The 18636-nt window shown below is 49.5% G+C and overlaps 1 protein-coding gene across 3 annotated transcripts in view; it reads left to right on the top strand.

Annotated features, from left to right (window-relative positions):
- SH3RF2 (SH3 domain containing ring finger 2) overlaps positions 1–18636 on the top strand; it is a 128278-nt gene that overhangs the window by 93875 nt on the left and 15767 nt on the right. For all 3 annotated transcript variants that reach the window (XM_087862160.1, XM_045794370.2, XM_045794367.2), the window contains 4 exons: positions 267–437; positions 7121–7356; positions 10583–10941; positions 13438–13746. In XM_087862160.1, the coding sequence (XP_087718286.1) occupies positions 267–437; positions 7121–7356; positions 10583–10941; positions 13438–13713 (1042 nt within the window). In that variant the 3' untranslated portion in view covers positions 13714–13746. The remainder of the gene's footprint in view (positions 1–266; positions 438–7120; positions 7357–10582; positions 10942–13437; positions 13747–18636) is intronic.

Genomic DNA, 18636 nt, shown 5'->3' with positions numbered 1-18636 from the left:
CACCGTCAAATGCCGCGGTGGCCTAGCATAGTGATTCCCAGCTGTGTGGCACTCTATGGTGGCCTCGGGATTCGGGGAGGGCAGGGGTGCGGGCCCTCCACTGCTGCTTCACCGCCACGCTCTGTCACTGCTGCCTACCTTCCATCCTGAAGAAGTTTATCGCTGACCACAGGGTCAGGCGGCCCTGAAGTTCCGTTTCCCTTCACCGCTTCCATGGCCTCTGCCAGGCACGCTCACCTTTTTCACCAGCTCCCTTGTCTCCCCAGGTTTGTGGCCCTGCACTCCTACTCAGCCCACGGACCGGACGAGCTGGACCTACAGAAGGGAGAAGGCATCAGGGTCCTGGGCAAGTACCCGGACGGCTGGCTCAGGGGCGTCTCCTTGGTCACTGGGCGGGTTGGCATCTTCCCCAACAACTATGTCATCCCCATTTTCAGGTGAGTCCCCTCCGTTCTCGAGCAGCAGAGGTCGGGTCACCAAGGCCAGGGGCCATCTGTGGGTTGCATCGCTGAGGGACTCAGTGCTCCTTCAGAGCGTGGGCCAAGAAATAGCCCTAACACTTTATTTTTTTAAATAGTAACTAATTATCTTTTTTATAGCTCTTCACATTTTACAAGCACTTTCTCATCTTTTACTTCATTGCCTGTGCCCAGGAGTCCTTCCCATAAGGTAGATAGTATTTTCCAGATGAGGAAAGTGATGTACAGACTTAAGCAACCCACTCAAGAATGGGGTTTCAGGGTTTCTACTGTACAAACCCCCCAAATCCCATTCACATCCCCCGCCCCTGGCCCTCCCATCTAGTCGAATAATGGGAACCTGCGATGATCAGAAGACCCTCAGAGCATCTAGGGAAACTTGCTAGGACAACACTAGGCCAGTAGGCGAGTTTCTGTGACTCAGACCACCACCTGTCCATCCACACCCCAGGCCGCAGGCAGGTTCCCCTGAAGGTCTGTGTCCCTCACAGCCTTCCCAACCTTTTTCATTCTCCGGTATGCCTGACACTTCCGATTTGTCTAACTGCTCGGACCACGACCACCAATGCCCACGGGTCCCAGCACCGCCCATGGCTCCTCCTCCTTCCACCCCACGCCAGCCCAGGCACAGCGTGTCACAAGGCAGTGAGGCCATCACCACACACCAAAGGCTGGCTTTATGACATACCTCCGAGGAAAGTGACAACCCATTGTACTCTCTGGGGGTTAGACCTGGAGTCATATGTCCAGTTTGGGGGACCTTCATGTAGGTGGGGCACGGTGTCCGGAGGAGGGCAACAAGGATGGTGAGGAGACAGAAAAGTACACCACAGGAGAAACTGATAGAGAAACTAGGGTTAAGCTGCAGAAGACAAGGGTCAGAGGGACCATAACAGGCTGTGTAGACAGGAAATCTGTTTCCTGAGGGGGCAGTGAACCAGTAGATTTTGGTTCAGTAAAAGGTTGCACTTTTTAATGCATAGATTTTTCCAATAAGGTTGGCTGGTGAGGTGGTAGACCCTTAGACCCCCTTTCTAGGAAGAGTATGGGCAAACTCTGGGTTTCCATAGATGCAGGCTTATATAAAATGATATCTTCACATGACAGAAGGTTGGAGTAGAAGTCATTTCCTTCTATGGAAGGTTCTTGGAATTTGTTAGAGAGTTGCAAAATCTCCATAGGCAAACTAAGTGTGTCTTTAACTGATGCTTTATTTCATTCACTCAACAAAAATTTATTGAGCACAAACTATGTGTCAGGCACCTTTCTAGCACTGGAGAAACACCAATGAACAAAATACACAAAATCTCTGCCCACTGGAGCTTACATTTTAGTGGGACAGACAGACAATAAACAAGATATGTAAGTAACATATATAGTGTGTTAACGGTAAGGGCTAAGAAGAAAAATCAGAAAAGCAGGATAGAATTTGTGGCGGGGGGGTTGGTGATTAAAATTTTAATATGTTGGTCAGGAATGGCCTTACTAAGAAGGAAGAAGGAAGAAAATGAGGCAGGTGTATTCCATACGACAAGACCAGCAAGTATGATTGCCCTGAAGTAGAAGTAGATCTGTCCCGAAGGCCCATAGGACTGGATCAGAACAAGGGAGGGGGACGTTAGTAGTAGAGGAGGTCAGAATGGTAACAGGTGGGCCAGATCATCTAGAATTTCCTAAGTCATAATGAGGAATTTGGCTTTAACGCTATCACAGAGTTTTAAGCATAAAAGTGACATGATCTAACTTACATTTTAACCAGAATCCCTGTAATTGCTGGCTTGAGAGTAAAGCATAGAAAGGAAATGTGGAAGCATAGAGACTAATTAAAAGGATATTGCAATAATCTGGGGGAGAGGTGAGGGTGAACTGAGCCAAGGTATCAGCCATGGAGGCAGGGAGAAGTGGTTAAATTTTGGATATACTTTGAAGGTAGTCACAAAGGAATTTTCTGACAAATGAAATATTGGGTGTGAAAGAATGGAGGAGTCAAGGTGAGTCCTTGTTTTTCCCCTGAGTGGAAAATGCAGTTGCCTTTTATTGAGAGATTTGGGAAAACCTAGAGGAATGGGTTCTGAGAGGTGGGGGGTGGGGGGAGCAAAAGCTCAGCTGGCAGCGGATTAAGTCTTAGATGCCTGTTAGCAATCCCAGTAGAGATGTTGGCAAATGGTTGAGTACACGAGCCCAGAATTTTAAGGAAGAAGGTCCGGGCTTGAGATTGTATTTAAAGCCCTAGGACTAGATGAAATCATTGGGATAGGATCAGTTGCATTGGAGAGAATGACAGTGAGGCAGAAACTAAAATCTTCATGGAATGAGGGGAGAGGCTGAGAGAGGAAATGGTGACAAGGTAGAGTGGCAGGTGGTAGAGTCTGATACTAGCAGTCAAAGCTGGGGAGGGTGGGAGAATGGTCCAGAGGTGCCAGTGAAGAGCAAGGAGGATGCCCACCCTAACTTATGATCATTTCCTCCATGACATGAGTTCTCTAGGGACCATGTTTACTACTAGGGCATTTGCTTATGCATCAGGCCTTAGCCCCAAGTCCTAGTTATTCTACAAAAAAAACTAAAACTAAACTAAAAAGCTTTAAAATTAGAGTGCCCATATAATTTGTCACCCAAACTAAGACACTTTTAAGAAAAAGACACACACTTTTAGTATACCAGGAAAGCAGGTGTAAACTGAGACTCTGCTAGGAAAAGCTGGACAAATAGTTACCCTAACTCGAATGCATGTAAGATTCCATTTCAGTGGATTTCAAGACTCCAGCTTCCCTTTCCCTCCTTCTTAGCTTTTCTCCTAGGTGCACATATTGTGCCTTTAGGCAAGCCATGAGCATCTAGACTCACCCGCTCCAAGATGGCGGTATGTCAGACAGTGGATGCGGTGTCAGCCGTAGGCTGCCGTTGAGTCTGTCCCCCATCTCGTGTTCATAGAATCCTGAACATATGTATACGGAGGTGCTACTTATGTGGATGGGTGTGTTTGCTTGTAGGGAAGCAGCATTTCTAAGAAGAGCAAGTCCCTGTCAGAGTATATTCTCCAGAGGGCTATTAGGTGATAGAAGATCAGTGCTTTCTGTATGTGAAGTTCTCCTTGATGGCCCCCTGACGCAAAGAAAGGTCCCATCATCACTGATCTTAGACATCGGTGACATATGCCCCGTTTGTCTATGTGGGAGCAGCCCAACCTTGTTCTTGACCACTCTTTCCACTGTGGGAGGTTAAGCTCCTTCTGCCTCTCAGGACTGACTGATGTTGTCCTTTGTCAACTTAGTTTCCACTTTTAGCAGGTTGTGTTAGGACTAAGAGGTTGGACTACATGCACAAGGCCCCTTTCTGTTCTTTGGTTCTGTGTATGTGTGAGGCTTTCCCCCCAGCTTTGTTTTTCTGTTTGCAGTGATGCCTCTCACTGCCACCAGCCCCCTTGGTGTAGAGTACAGCCTTTTATAGAAGAGCCAGGGCTCGAAAGTATGAGAGGCCCCCTTAGCATTTGCACATTTGCTCTTATTAGCATTATTCCCTAATGAACTGGGCCTGCCAGAGTTTGGGGACTAACTATAGAGAGACTAGAGCTGACCAAAATGGCAGGGTTTTCATTTAAGATGCAGTAAGTGAGCCTTTTAATTACCGAGAGAGGAAAAGGCTGTTGTGCTATCCAGAGTTCCGGCCCTCTCTCTATGCCCACCTGTCTAGCTGATGTTGCCGCCATGACATACCTCCCCAAATGCTGGAGGTAGCCATTGGCTCAGATTGTGTGGAACATTTTTCAGGTTTCCATCCTTCTTAATAGCACCAACATCTTTGGGGTTTCCTCCTTAATGCATAGTCTTGGTGGGAGATAGAAGTTTCCTCCCTTTTCAGAGGCTCAAGAAACCAACGCCTCTTCCTCCTCCTCCTCCTCCTCCTCCTCCTTCTCCTCCTCCCCACCCCCCTCCTCCTATCACCCCAGCTGAGGAACAGGCTCGGCCAATCTGATGCTCCCTCTTGGGCCTTGGCAGCTTGAACCAGAGAGGAAAGAATGTGGGGGTGGGCGAAGACCATCCATGGCAAGACCACGAGCAGCAGTGTCTGATCAGAACCCCCTGTCACAGATTCCCACTGCCGGGCTCTCGCAGCCTCCCTTAGATCCTGTTTCAATGGCCTCTCTGCCCCTCCTGTCCTCCCAACACATTTCCTTCTGCCCAGTAGCCAGGATATTTCACTGTCTTGCACCCTTCACCAGACGCATATGCCCTCCTGGTGCCTTAACACATGGGCCAACACTCATTTCTCTTAACCTTCCACACAGAGCTCTATAAAGATGGCCAAGGTGCAGGCTGTCATCTTACCAGGAGGCTGATGCCAGTGGTTAGCACAGCAGAGCTCTGTGTGGAATGCCCCTTCGAATATGGGGTGAGCTCTTACAGGCTCACATCACAGATAGAAAAGGGGACACGGACCCGCACACTCAAAGCAGCGCTGTGGTGCAAGTCAGAGGCAACATACACTCCTCCCCCTTAACCCCAGAGTGTCTTTCAGTCTCTCCATCTGGAAAACAAGAATCAGAATGTTTGCAGGGCTGGGGTATCATGGGGACTATTACTATATGTTAGCAAAGTACTTTGGTATTAGAAAAAAGTGCTGGCCAAGTGCTGAGCTTTTTGCCAGAAGACATAGAGGGACTCCGTGTGGGATGGGGGACTTGGGATGTAGGAGTTTCTGGAATCTGGCCCAGTGCTGGGCTCAGAAAAATGAGGTCATAGCTTGGTCCGTAAACAGTGGTTCAAAGAAGGGACTTGAGGAATAAGGCTGTCTTGGGCCTAATTAAATATATTCTGTCCTAGCTACCACACCTACTACCACTGGGAACAGTTTTGGGAGCTGTCTTTCCTGTTGCCAGCCCATTTTACAGAATCCAACACCTTGAGGCCTCCGTTCAAAAGACAGGCAGATGCAGCCCTTTGCCGTGGAGGCCAGTGCTGGGGATTTCTCTCCACTGCTCAGCCCTCAACTCCAGAATAGTCTGAGCTCTCACAGGCGGGCAGCCCGTTCCCTTCCCTGACCACATCCCCAGAGACCTGAGGCAGGTTGTCGGCCATGGGTAGGAGGCCCCTCACTGCAAGCATCATTCCTGGGCATCTCGCTGCATCTGTTTCATGGGCAGAGTGGACCCATTAAATGACACTTCACCCATCTTCGTATAACTAGTTATCTTGTTGTTAAGCTCCGTATCACTCTTTTAGGCAAAAGGAAAAGGAGGAGAGAAATAAGGGGAAATTCCCCGAAGAGAAACCCGCAGACATTAACGGGAAGGCCACCAGGGAGGGCGCCTCCGAGCCAGGGCCTTGGGCGAGTCGGTCATTCCCAGAGTGTTAGCAGAGGTTATTTCATCAACAGTGTGACAAGCTGATCATGGACTGCTCAGTAGGGGCTGTGATCTTGGGGTAGGATTCATAAAAGGGCAGGAAGGGCATGTAAAATGACAGCCATTCTCCATGGGGTGCAGGGAGTAGCAAGCTGGAAACAACTGACAAGGGATTGCTGTTCTATAAAACTTCAGTACTATTCTTCAAACTCAGAGCCCAAGGCTGAAAAATTAGGGTCTTCAGAAGGCATGCGTAGAGCCTCCCCTGCTCTAGTTTGTTTCTTTCAAGCAAGACGCACGGTTTTCCTCACTACCTAAACAAGGCAAGCTCTCGCCAGCCAGGACGGAGAGCGCTCAGTGGTAAGACGGTGATACGGTTCAGTGGTAGAGCAGAGGGCCAGCCTGGACTGGGGTTCAAATCCCAGGTCTAGTAGCTGCTTGGCCAAGTAACTGTTTTCTCATCTATAAAATAGTGGCACTAACAGTACCTCCCTCAGAAGGCTGCTGTGATGAACCCACGGGGTAATGTGGGCAAAGCACTGCCCAACACCCAGCATACAGCAAGCGCTCAACATGTGTTAGCCCAGATGACTGGCATCAGTGCCGAAAGCATCACAGAAGCCGTGCAACAAACCTCTGTCCATAAGCAGTATATGCAGAACACAGAGGATATAAAATAAGTCATATAAAACCCCTGCCTTCAAAGAGTTTAGCATCCAGTGGGAAAGGCACTGAATGAGTAAGAGATCAGAACTGTGGGGTGCCTGGGGGGCTCAGTCGGTTAAGCATCTGACTCTTCGGCTCAGGTCATGATCTCAGGGTTGTAGGATCGAGCCCCATGTTGGGCTCTACGCTCAGTGCAGAGTCTGCTTATCCCTCTTCCTCTGCTCCTGCCCCCCCCCCAGCTCTCAAATACATACACACATAAAAGAGAAAGAAAGAAATCAGAACTGCAAAGCAAGTTGAACACATACAAGATCTTGTGCTCTGAACTCATGGGGTCAGGAGTGATCAGAGCTGGAGTGAAGAATGACAAATTCAAGTCTTCCTGTTCCAACAGGGCCTCAATCTGAGACCCTGTCCCCACCCTCAGCACACCCACACAGGGACCCAGCTGTAGGAGGTGAGGCCCCCGTAGCTAAGCCTGGGTGGTTGATAAAGGGAGTATATATGGGCAGGAAGAGGGTGGAGAGAGGCCACATTTAGTATATGGTTGAGAGCTGAGAGGTTTTTAAAATAGGACTCTTGACTGAGCGTTTTCTTTATTTCTTCTCTTTAAAATGCTTGCAACAACCAGAAAGACATCTAGTTTTCCAGATTCTCGGAGTCCTGGTCTCTACGCCACATGGACATTATCCAACTCCTCTGTGTCCTCCCAAGGCAGCATTTCAGAAGGTGATCCCCGGCAGAACCGTCCCTTCAAGTCCGTCTTTGTGCCCACTGCCATTGTCAACCCTGTGAAGAGCACGGCCAGCCCGGGGACTGTAGGACAGGGCTCTCTGCGGAAATCCGGACGGAGCAGCATGAGAAAGAGTAAGTGGTGGCAGAGAGGTACGTGCCTAGAGCCAAGTGAGGAGGGGACCGGACTCCGGGGTAGACAGAGCGCCTTTTGCAAAAATGAGATCTTGGCTAAAAAACAAGCCTCTGTAAAGGGTGCTTTTAATTCCCAAATAGTGACCAGTGCTACTGGATGAAGCCAGACCGACTTAAGGTCACTGCCCTTGGTCCCTCCATTCCTGTATACTGAATGGCTGGGAGGATAGCGGCCCTGAGTGCCAACATATGATTAGACACAGCCAAGGTGGAGGCTGGCTCTAGTTAAGACAGACCAAGCAAAGTATGTGCTGGACCATGCTTCTCAGACTATGCTCCAGGGAGCCCCTCAGGGGTGCCAAAAGGGAAACATGGAAAGGATGGGGGGAGGAGGCACAGAGGGTTAGGGAGTCAATTCTCTCCCTAAATCTTGCTTTGTTATTTAACTAATATATAGACAAGGTTTAAAAAATTATATTAGATGAAAATAAGTCTTCATATCGTTCACCCCTGTGCCTACTGCTCTTCCATGTCCATAAATAGTAGCTTATAATCATACCCACTGTGCTGTTCTACGCCTTGCTTTTTACCTGTATCACATCCACGTTGCCCCCATGGCAATGCTTTTATCTCCTGACATACTGAATTTCTACGTAAGGCTTTGTTTGCAGGGATTTTAAAAAGTGTTTCAAACCCATTGTTCTACAAAACATGAAGGTTCTATAATTTGCATACCTCTCTGGAAGACCATCAAGCAAAGTAAACTTGATTTATTCTACAACCTCTGATTCAAACTGGGCTCTGCAGTCTCTCCTGCTGTCTTGAAAGATGATTAAATATGAAAGTGCAGTATGACTAGTCAAAGCAAGAGGGTAGGTAACATGTGGGACAGTGTGCCACCCAGGAAAATGTGCCAAGAAAATTAGAACAAATGTCTTCGCCCCACCCTCTCCCAGGGCTTTCACCTGACCACCTGCTTGACCACCATTCCCACTGCGCTGCCCCTACCACACGCCCACTTCCTCCCCACTCCTGCCCTTCCTCCAGCCTCTCCCCTCCCCCACACAAACCCCTACTAAATAATCCCACCACGGCAGCCTTGGGCAAGTGACTGGACCTCTTCAGTCTTCAGTTTTCTCATTTGTAAAATGGAAATAAAAGTAGTACCTACCGCATCAGGGTTATTGTGCGGATTTAACAAAATAATCCATGTAAGACTGATGGCACAGTCCCTGACACATAGATTCAGTCTCAAGAAATCTGAACTGTTTGTACGGAGGATCGTCTTCTCGGTACTATCTTAGCTGCTACGATTACGCGGGTCGTCTGTGGTCCATCCAGTGCATGAACTGACTCAGTGTTGACATGTCCACACTCGGTCTAGACCACTTAGGAGTGCTGAGAATTGTGTCCTACTGGCAAGTGCTCACATTTCCTTTCACACACTCCTTCTCTACCTTGGCAGAGATCTCAACTGGCTTGGAGTTTTGACTGCTTGTACTGTATGCACATGTGATAAAAAAGCATTAAATCTCTTGGAAATTAAGAGCCAACAAGATAAATAGATGAGGCATAAAACCAATTTTTCACACATTTCCAGGAGCCTAAGGACATGTCTGCCCAGGGCTGCTTTGACTTTCTCAGGTCCCGGAGGCTTTCTCTCTCCCTTTTCCCAAGGTGAGGCTGGTCAAGCTATCAATCTCCCCACAGCGAAGAGAAATGACAGGAGAATTGACTGGGCGCCTCATAGGGCTGTCGGTGGAAAAATAAATGTCTACATTGAAAGGGCAGACTTGTGTAAATGGCGCCCGCCTTGCACACCGCAGCTGAGAGCACCGAATGTGTTCAATGAGCGTTCTGCTTTTCATGTTCACATCCGGCCTGACAAAGAGTCACAACACAGAACATGGCCCTGGCTCAGGCCCTCTGTGCTGGACACAGTTGACTCTGGTTCACGCACGTGTCCACAGACTATCACAAAGGACTCACATCTCTGACTGGATGTCCCCTGTGGCTCCCGAAATGCTGGGAGACCCTTATGGAGAAGTGGACTGCAGCGCTTCTCGGGTGTGTCTCCTGTCCCCCACAGAGGGCACTGAGGTCCCAGTTGTTCCCCTGGTCACATACAGGACATATTCCCAAGGGATGGAGGCCTCCGGCCTTCCAGAGATTTTGAGGGGAAGGAATCACTTCATGTTACTGAGGGAGGATCATCTCAGTTAACAAAATAAAACAAAGCTCAAGGAAGGGATAAAATCACACTCCTGGACCTGGTATTTTTAGGGTTTGCTATCCTTTACCCAAATGTAACGAGAGCTAACAAACATGGGGCATTTATTATGTTCCAGGCACTGTGCTAACACTTTGCACACATCATAAAACGTAAGCCTCCAGCAGCCCTGTGAGACACTGCCATCCCCTCTGGTTTACACCTGCAGGGCTGAGATGCCGGGAGGTGACGGGGCTGACTTGTCCCATGCTCCCTGGGCGTAAGTCTGATTCCAGAACCTCTGTCATGGGACTTTGCAAAGCTCATCCACACACAGCCCAAACCTTTCCAAATTTGCTTCCATGTGGTGTCAACGTTCACCTGCACACACCCTCCTTTAATTCCACTTAGCCCTCCTCCCCGTGGCCCCCAACAAAAGCAATCCCACCGCCCATGCCTACAGCTTCTGTTAGGATTTTCTTCAAGTAGCTGGTCAGAGCCCCCTCCCGTCCTGTCTGCTTTCCTCTCTCCCCCCCTCGCATCCCTCCCAGTTGACTGACTCTTGTGGTTCTCAATTTCTTCTGTGTCTTTCTTTCTGTCTCTGTCTTTCATTTCCTCTTTGGTTTTCTTGCCTCTGTTGGCTTCTCACTGTGAAGCTGTCTCTTTAGGTTTGTCTTCTTCACTTTCCAACCGCTAGGCCTGAAGTGAGAGAGTAGGAGTGCATGTGTGTGCGTGTGTGTGAGGGAGAGAGGAGGCAAATGGAAGTAATATACCTTCTGACAGCAACCCCCCCCACGCCAAACATTCAGCTAGCCAGTTATTTCCTGCCAGCATCAGCAAACAGCACTAAAAAAAGAATAAGGTCACCTTTGAAAGACCCTGAGAGAATGTGAGCACGCTCCAGTGGGGAAAGCACTTAACTATTCTGGGATATCAGGACACATGGCTTACACAGCCCCAACCCAACCTGCTGTCAGCAGCCCCCAGTGCTGATATCTGTGTCATATAATTCCTCAGATGGATCCCTGCAGAGACCCGTCCCGTCAGGGATCCCCGCCCTCGTGGTGGGCTCCCTCAGACGCAACCCCACCATGGTCGTTCGGCCTCAGCAGTTCCAGTTCTACCAGCCGCAGGGGGTCCCCTCCTCACCCCCAACAGTGGTGTCAGAACTGGGACCTAAGCCCACTCCCACTGGGGAGCCTGCCCTCACGTGCGTCAGCAGGGGCAGCGACACCAGGATCCGCTCCGCAGCCAGTTCCCTCATCATGGAAGGCAAGGAAATCCCCATCAAGAGTGAGCCTCTACCTAAACCACCTGCATCTGCCCCACCATCGATCCTGGTGAAACCAGAAAACTCAAGAAATGGCGTCGAAAAGGTAGGCTTGAAAGGACATTGGGGGGATGGACTCTTTATATCCCTAACTTTGCACAGTGTCCCAGCTCCTGAGATTTGTTTTAGTGGACAAGGAATCAAAATCGCACCCTCAAAACAACACTCACACACAGTGCCCCCCCCCCCGCGCGCGCGCGCACACACAGACACACACACACATCCTCACACCACTCGCACCCTCTGCAGATGTCCTACGGAATCTCCTTTTTGCTTCCTGAATATGTCATACATCGTTCTTTTGAGGCCCACAGGTGAGTTGGGAAAAACACGGCTTTGGCATCAGACACACCTTGATATGAATTCCAGATCAACTACTTGCTATCTGGTGACTTGGCCAAAACACGTCACCTTTCTGAGACTCTTTTTGCCTAATCTGTAAAATAGCAGTAAGAACAGTAACAGCCTCCTAGGACTGATGTGGAGATGAAACGAGAGAAGATGTGTAAAGTGCTTAGACCAGGGTTCATGATATAGAAGAGGCAACTGAGACACAGGGGAACTTAAGTGATTTATCAGGGTCACAACAAATTACAATGACTCCAACTAACTTTTACTGTCACCTCTGTGACAAAGGGTCAGATCTTTTAACTTCTTTTTTTTTTTTAAAGATTTTATTTATTTATTCGACAGAGAGAGAGACAGCCAGCGAGAGAGGGAACACAAGCAGGGGGAGTGGGAGAGGAAGAAGCAGGCTCATAGCGGAGGAGCCTGATGTGGGGCTCGATCCCAGAACGCCGGGATCACGCCCTGAGCCGAAGGCAGACGCTTAACCACTGTGCCACCCAGGCGCCCCAGATCTTTTAACTTCTAGTCCAGGGCTTTTCCCACTAGAGATTTGAGTTTTTGTGAAAGTCAGGTTCTCAATATCCTTAAGACGGGAGGAACGGTGAGATAGAGGAGGTGACATTAAGAAAATTAGGTGATTGTTATCTTTTAGTTTATTGACCAACCACCACCACCACCACCACCACCACCACTACCGCAATCATCCCCACCACCACCACCACCACCACCATCCCTACCTCCACCACCATCACTTCCACCACCATTATCACCCCCAGCACCACCAACACCAGCACCATGACCCATTCCACTCCAAATGGAAAGATGATGTGATTTCCTCCTCTCTGTTAGGCATTTACTGAATGCTAACAACCTGGCAGGCACTGTGCTGAGGACTTGACGTGTCTCATCTCATTTAATCCTGACAGTAACCCTCTGTAGGGGATATTATTATTCTCAGCAATACTCTGTAGTAAGTATTATTACTGTCATCCTTATTTTAAAATGAGGACATGGAGGCTTAAGGAGTACATTACCCAAAGGCACACAGCTGACATATGGGAGTGTCCGGAGTAGCATCCAGATCTGATAGAAAAACTCATGCTCTTCATGCTAAGCTCTCAGCTTGTAAGGAAAGGCATTTGGAAAAAGTTAGTGTTGACCGATATAAATGTTGGGAGTTCTTTTTCTGAATTTTAGTTTTCAAATAATTCCATTTTCCAGGCCCCAGTTGCCCTTTACCCCAGGCTGTTAGATACGGCCCTCAAACTATCTGCATTTAAGAAGTGCCCAGACCCTCTGCAAGATATGGTGAGGGTCAAAAGTATGAAGAAACTTGCATTCTCAGTGGGGGACACTAGGACCCAATTTCATGGAAAACAGAAATAATTTCTAAGCAGTAGCACAGAACACTAGTAAGCCCTCAGTCAGGGATGTGCTGAAGCAGATACCTGTTGATACAAGGTAGAGACAGAACAGGCATGGAGACATGAAGGAAAGAGGGCGGGAAAGGGCTTGGGCGACAGGACCATGCCTCCCGTGGAGAGGGGGGCCTGCTAATCCACTCCAGGAAGCTAATATCAGAATAAGGCGCAGGCCTCAGTGCACCAGATCTCTGATTTTTGAAGAGACTTATGAAATTCTAATTTTTAAATGCCATCACCTGATTTTTACGTGTTGGCCATTAAATCAAACTCTCAGACATTCTGCAGACGAAATTCAGCCAGCAGGCGTTCAAGTTGCGAACTCTGCTCTTGAGGATATACGGCCGTTATGAAACTTGTGAGTTGGAGTCCGCAGGAGGGTGCCTCAAAGAAGAGGTGGGCCCTGAGATAGGCCTTAATGGCAGGTGGAGAGAGAGAGGGAAGGCAAACCTCTTGTACTTTCTGGAAGGGATCATAGCCTCCTGCCTCAGCCCTTTTCTCAAAACAGCTCTGCCTCTGGGAGGCCTTCTGTGGCCACCCCATTCCAGCTGCAGTTCGAGAGTTCTCTACACTCCCCTAGCATCTGACACCTCCACCACCACTGCACGATGCGGATCAGACCCTCATAGTAGACACGGATATTTGCTGAATGAACACAGAAATGAAGCATTTGAAGGAGGGTCAAGTGTTGAGAAACAGCATGAGTCGAGTCCCGGGGAAACCAGCACAGCTCCCACCTCACCTGGGTCCCTTTGCTCTCCTTTCTCTTGCAGCAAGTCAAAACCGTGAGATTTCAGAATTACAGCCCTCCTCCTGCCAAACAGTACACCTCCCATCCCACCTCAGGAAAGCCTGAACAGCCCGCCACCCCTAAGGGGTCCCAGCCTGAAGCAACCCCCTCAAGCCCAGAGATGACCGTCCTATTCGCCCATCGAAGCGGCTGCCACTCCGGACAGCAGACAGACCTCCGAAGGAAGTCAAGTTTGGGCAAGACCATGACGCCGGTGTCCACTGCTTCGGCCACACAGACCGTGTTTCCCAGCAAATGAATCAACGGGTGGCTTTTCCCAGATCCCAGAGAGGTGAATTGCATTTAAATACAGTCTGCCTCCACTGATGGCGTCCTGCCATTCTTTGGGTACTCGAGCATGGGTCCTTGTTCTGCCCATGTTACCTTTGGGAAAGGAAAGGTGGGAGCAGGGAGTCCTGCCCTGGGTGGGAAGATAAAGCATGTGGCCTTGCAAACATAACAGTTGGAGGCAGCAAGGCCACTACTGAGACCAAGGAGTGGGAGAGAGTCTTGCCCTCCCTCTTCCCCAGAATGGAGTGTGCTGCCTCATCCCTCGTGTTCTGTGTAGAATTTCTATGGTGCCGTAAAAGGGGCTTCAGCCAGGGGTGTCACAATGGGGGGAATGTTGGCATTGCTTCTTTGACCTCATCACCGTGTTCTCAGCAAGCATCAGAACAGGTTCTGCCAGCTTCTGGGGCCTGTACACTGGCCGCTAGTGGCTGCCATATTGTTCCCTCCATTGAGTCATAATCCTGGCTGCAAAGGGGGAATCTGGGGAAGGATGTGAGATGGATACTCTGATCATTCTGAGAATCCTCTAAAACCAAAGGGAGTCTGCTTACTGGATTTGGTCCAAACAAGAAGGTGAGAGAGAAAGCTATGATCATACTTTAAAGTTCTTAATCTGTTTTCCCATGTATAATCCTACACAACGGTTAGGCAGGAAGCGCAAGGCTGTGGCTAGGGTCCTGTATGGAATTTTGGACAATTCATTCATCTTGGCTGTAGTCTAACCTCGCTGAGAAAACACAGCATGCTTCAAAACAAGTGTGTAAGGGGTCTGAGTTTGGATATATATGCCATTTGCACTACAACATTCTTTACCTTTCTCTGATTTCTTCTCATTTGGGGCAGACTAGCTGTTCCACTGGGTCATGATATGAGGCAGCAAGGTCAGGAAGAAGATGCCAGTCCAAGGCTGGAGTGGGGACACTTTGTGGAGGGCAGCTGCTAGAACAGTAATGGGGCAAAGAAGGTTAGAGAGGGCAGGGGGCATGGAGGAGAAGAGGGAGGGTAAAGAGAAGGTGGGGGGTGGGTATGAGAGAGAGAGAGAGAGGGAAAGACAAAGACAGGGGGAGGTGGAGGAGAGTGTCAGGGAAGAAGGGAAAGGGGGGGAAAGAGCGGCTTTGACACTCCTGACAAGTAGGGACGGAAGGATGGAACCTGTGAAACCAGGTGACCCCACCAAGATGGGGCTGAAGCGAGCACCTTGTAAACAGGGTTGAGGGGGTACCCCTGAGCTGAGGCAGTCTTGTAAGACAACCCATGAATCCTCATTAGACTTGACTGTGGTGATTTAACATTTACTGCAAGCTCATCAAGGTGGGCACCTCAGGGCATAAATGCCATTTGCCACTAAGGCTGGGTGTCCTTAAAAAAGCAAGGCAGGTCTAATTAGACCTTTTCCCTGGGCAGTTCTTGATATCCTGGGATTAAAAACATTTTCCTTTTACATACCCCCACACATACATGGCAAACTGAATTGTTCACATACTTTTCCAGATATTAATGAAATGAAAACAAAACCATAATCCTGCCAAGGAATGCTGCACGGGTGTCAGAACTTTGGAGATAGTAGAGCTAACATGGTAACGCATCCTGGACTTTCTGTGAAATGACCAGCTCCTTGCCTCACTGAGCGAAATATAATTATCCAGATGGAGAACTGGGAAGAAGTCCCAAGGACAGGGAGACAGCCTAGATTTGTCAAAATATAAGTACCGAAGCTGCTGCTTTACTCAAAAGAACACCCTCTGTGAGTGTAGCCATGAGTTTGGTAACCCTGCGCTACACCCGGAGTGGCAGATAGAGGGAAGGGCCCGCCGAGCACATATTTAGACTGTGCCTCGGTAGCCGCGGATGCAGTTAACTTCTAACTGCTGTGGCTGACAAGCAGGTTGTACAGGAGTTATGGACACACAGTCCTTGCCTTCCACGTGAAGCAGAATATTCTTCCAATTGTCCACTGTCTTTATAGGGCAACCTTTCTGAGAAATGTCAACAATTCGAAAGTCTTGCCACTCTCGTTCCAAACCCTTCACTAATGCCCAGCATCTCACTTACTCCCTCCCAAACCAAATCCCATCTCTGTGGAGTCATATGAGGATTTGAAAGGAGCAAGGGAGTGTTGTTTCTGAACTCACGGGAGCCTCCAATCATTTTTTCCACCAACATGTGTCAGGCAATTCCTGTGTGCTGGATATGGTGGTGAGGACAACAGGGACATCCTCTCCTGTAATGTCTGCTGTTACCCGTAAGGCAACTGTAATTGTCCCCAGGACAGAGCCAAGGAAACCGAGGCGCAAAGAGAAGCCACAGATCATAGCAGAGTGGGTTTGACAGCTGCCCATGGCCCTAGTTCAAGCTCTCTGACTTCAAAGCCCAACATGGGACTGTGCTCTATGAACAAGGAGAGCAGCCTTAACCCCAGGCCACTGACTCCCGACGGCAGGGATGTGACATAGTGTGATGGTTACAGAAGCAGGCTGTGCCACACAAAGACTGAGTTCAAATCCCCGTTTACCACGCACTAGCCATGTGATGTTGGGCAAGTTACTTAACTTCTCTGAGCCAGTCTCACTGATAATAGTGGAATGATAATAGTGCCAGTCTCATTGGGCTATCGTGAGATAAACTGACGTAGTATTATAAAGTGACAGAGTACACCCCTCACACATGTCAGACTTGAACGTTTTTGAGGGAGCAGGCCACTGGAATTCCAGCTGAGGAAGTCTAAAGCAAGGACATGTCCGGGGTGATGGTGCTAAAATAAAATGAGTATAGCCCCACCATAGAGGTCAGAGAACAGGGTAGGCTGAGTCCTAAAGGATGACCAGGAGTCAGATAGAAAAAGGGGTGGGGGAAGGGCATTCCAAGCAGAGAAAGAAGCATTTAGCGCTTGGGTTTAAATGCAGTAATCAAGCCAAGTTCTCTTATATTTAGAGGAATCCACTCCTTTGTGGAACATTCCAGGGATCCCAGGTAGAACCTAATACCTCATGTCTGAAGCCAGATATCCCCTTCTGTGAGAGCTCCACCCCTCAGCCAAGACTCAGAGTCACTAGGAAGGTGCCTCTTTGCCTCATGATCAAACCCAGGCATCTGAGGAAAGGTGTGAGGGCAGGCTGTGATTGGGGGCAGGGTCAGGGGGACATCTGAGAGGTGACGGAGGGGCACAGCCAGCTGAGGATAGACTCCTAGGGCCATACTTGAAGAAACGGTCTCCTTAAGCAGCATCAGGACCCTCACCTAGGCACGTCTCCTTCCTTTCTCATGTGGGACCAGTGCCACCGCCTCTACCCTCCACCATCCCCCAGACGGGGCTTTCGGAGCCCCAAGAGTTTAAAACATGCCCCCACCTGTGAGTCGGTGAGGTGCTGGACTGACCCACTAAATACATGGCTCACTGACTTCCAACTTCTCGTGAAAATTCAGAAGGTCCGTCCATCCCAGGCCTGCCGTTCCAGAACAGCAGCAATCCAGCAGGGCTGGGTCAGGGACAAGCTGTAGTTAGACAGACATGCACTCTTCGGTGTGCCACAGCCCCCTAGCCTGCTTCCTCACTCACATAACCTACATCTGAATTAGGCATGTTCTCCTGGAGTCAGTGGGCTGGACGTCATTCCACAGTCTGCAGGGACGCCTGGAGAGTAAGAGCTGGAGCCTTGGAGCTGATCCAGGCAGTCGGGTCTCACGAGTGTAATAAGTTTCGTCGGGGCCTGACAGGTGTCAGTCAATAGTTTTGAGGTGGGGTCTAGGCATCTGTGTTGTCAGCATACTCCCCAAGTGATTCTGATGTCTAAGAATCAAATCTACCTTTCTCATATCGTGCAGTAGGGTGGGAATGTAGCCATGCCGGTTGCCAGTGTATTGAACAACGCCTGTAGTGACAGGTGAACAGTGGATGCTTGGAGCTCCCTGAGGCATCTCCCCACTCCTGTCCCCTGGCCCTTTCTCCACATTCTCCCCGTTGCTCTACCTTCCAACAGCCTAGGAGCTCAGGCCAGGTGCAGCAGAGACCTTCAGCAGTAAGGCTGCTCTTCCTTCTCACTGGCTAGTGCCTACACCGTAGCAGTGGTTAAATACCTTGACTATGACCCTGTTATAGAGAACAAGGCCCAGAGAGGTCCCTCAGAGATTACGAGCACTGCTGTCCAGCCCAGCACTCTTCCCAGCCCACAGCCCTTGATAATCACTTCCATCGGGCCCTTGGCTTCAGAAAGGAGCTGACTTGGGGAGTGGGCAGTCCCTTGCTCACCAGTCTCCACCTTTTTTAGCAAGCATTTTCACAGGTACGAGCAACACCCTTTAGCTTCCCAGCTCCTCTGGCATCAGTTAAGCAGGTATGGAAGTCGCTTGTTCCAGTGAGATGAGCAGGCATGACCCTCACCCTCTACCCTACCCCTGCCCACACAGACCAGTCATACAGGCTCTGGATCCCCTTCCTGGGAAGCGAGCAGCAGCAGCAGGCGGCAGAGAAAGTCCAATCAAGTCTCTCCACTGGGAGCAAGTGCTGAGCAAGCTGGGCTGAGCCAGGGCCCGCAGCTGCTGCCGCTGGCGCGTCCCCTGTTTCTGTCTGGACAGTAAAGACCCCAGTTCTGCCCGGGCCTAGAGTAGGGACTGTGAGCACTTGCAGCAGCCTCTCAGGTGACCATGAATGGCAGTCGCTCGGGGAATGTGTTGGGCAGGCAAGACCAAACTAGAGTTAACGCCAAAGATCCTTGCAGCAGCTCCATGTCCCTGAGAACAAATCTTGCAAGGACATTTTGCTTGAAATAGAACAATGTTAAATGATCAAGCCATCTGTTTGCCAGGCCACAGTATTGTGTCCTAGACCAGAGCAGAAACAAAATGTTCTCAGGAAGCCCTTCTGCCTACTGACCTACACTTCAACAGATAGAAT

Source organism: Ursus americanus, chromosome 5 (genome assembly GCF_024610735.1).
Source record: "Ursus americanus isolate L20-20 chromosome 5, mUrsAme1.1.p, whole genome shotgun sequence".
NCBI classification, from domain to species: Eukaryota; Metazoa; Chordata; class Mammalia; order Carnivora; family Ursidae; genus Ursus; species Ursus americanus.
The sequence above is the reverse complement of the archived record's forward strand: the minus strand, read 5'-3'. Positions and strand labels throughout refer to the sequence as shown.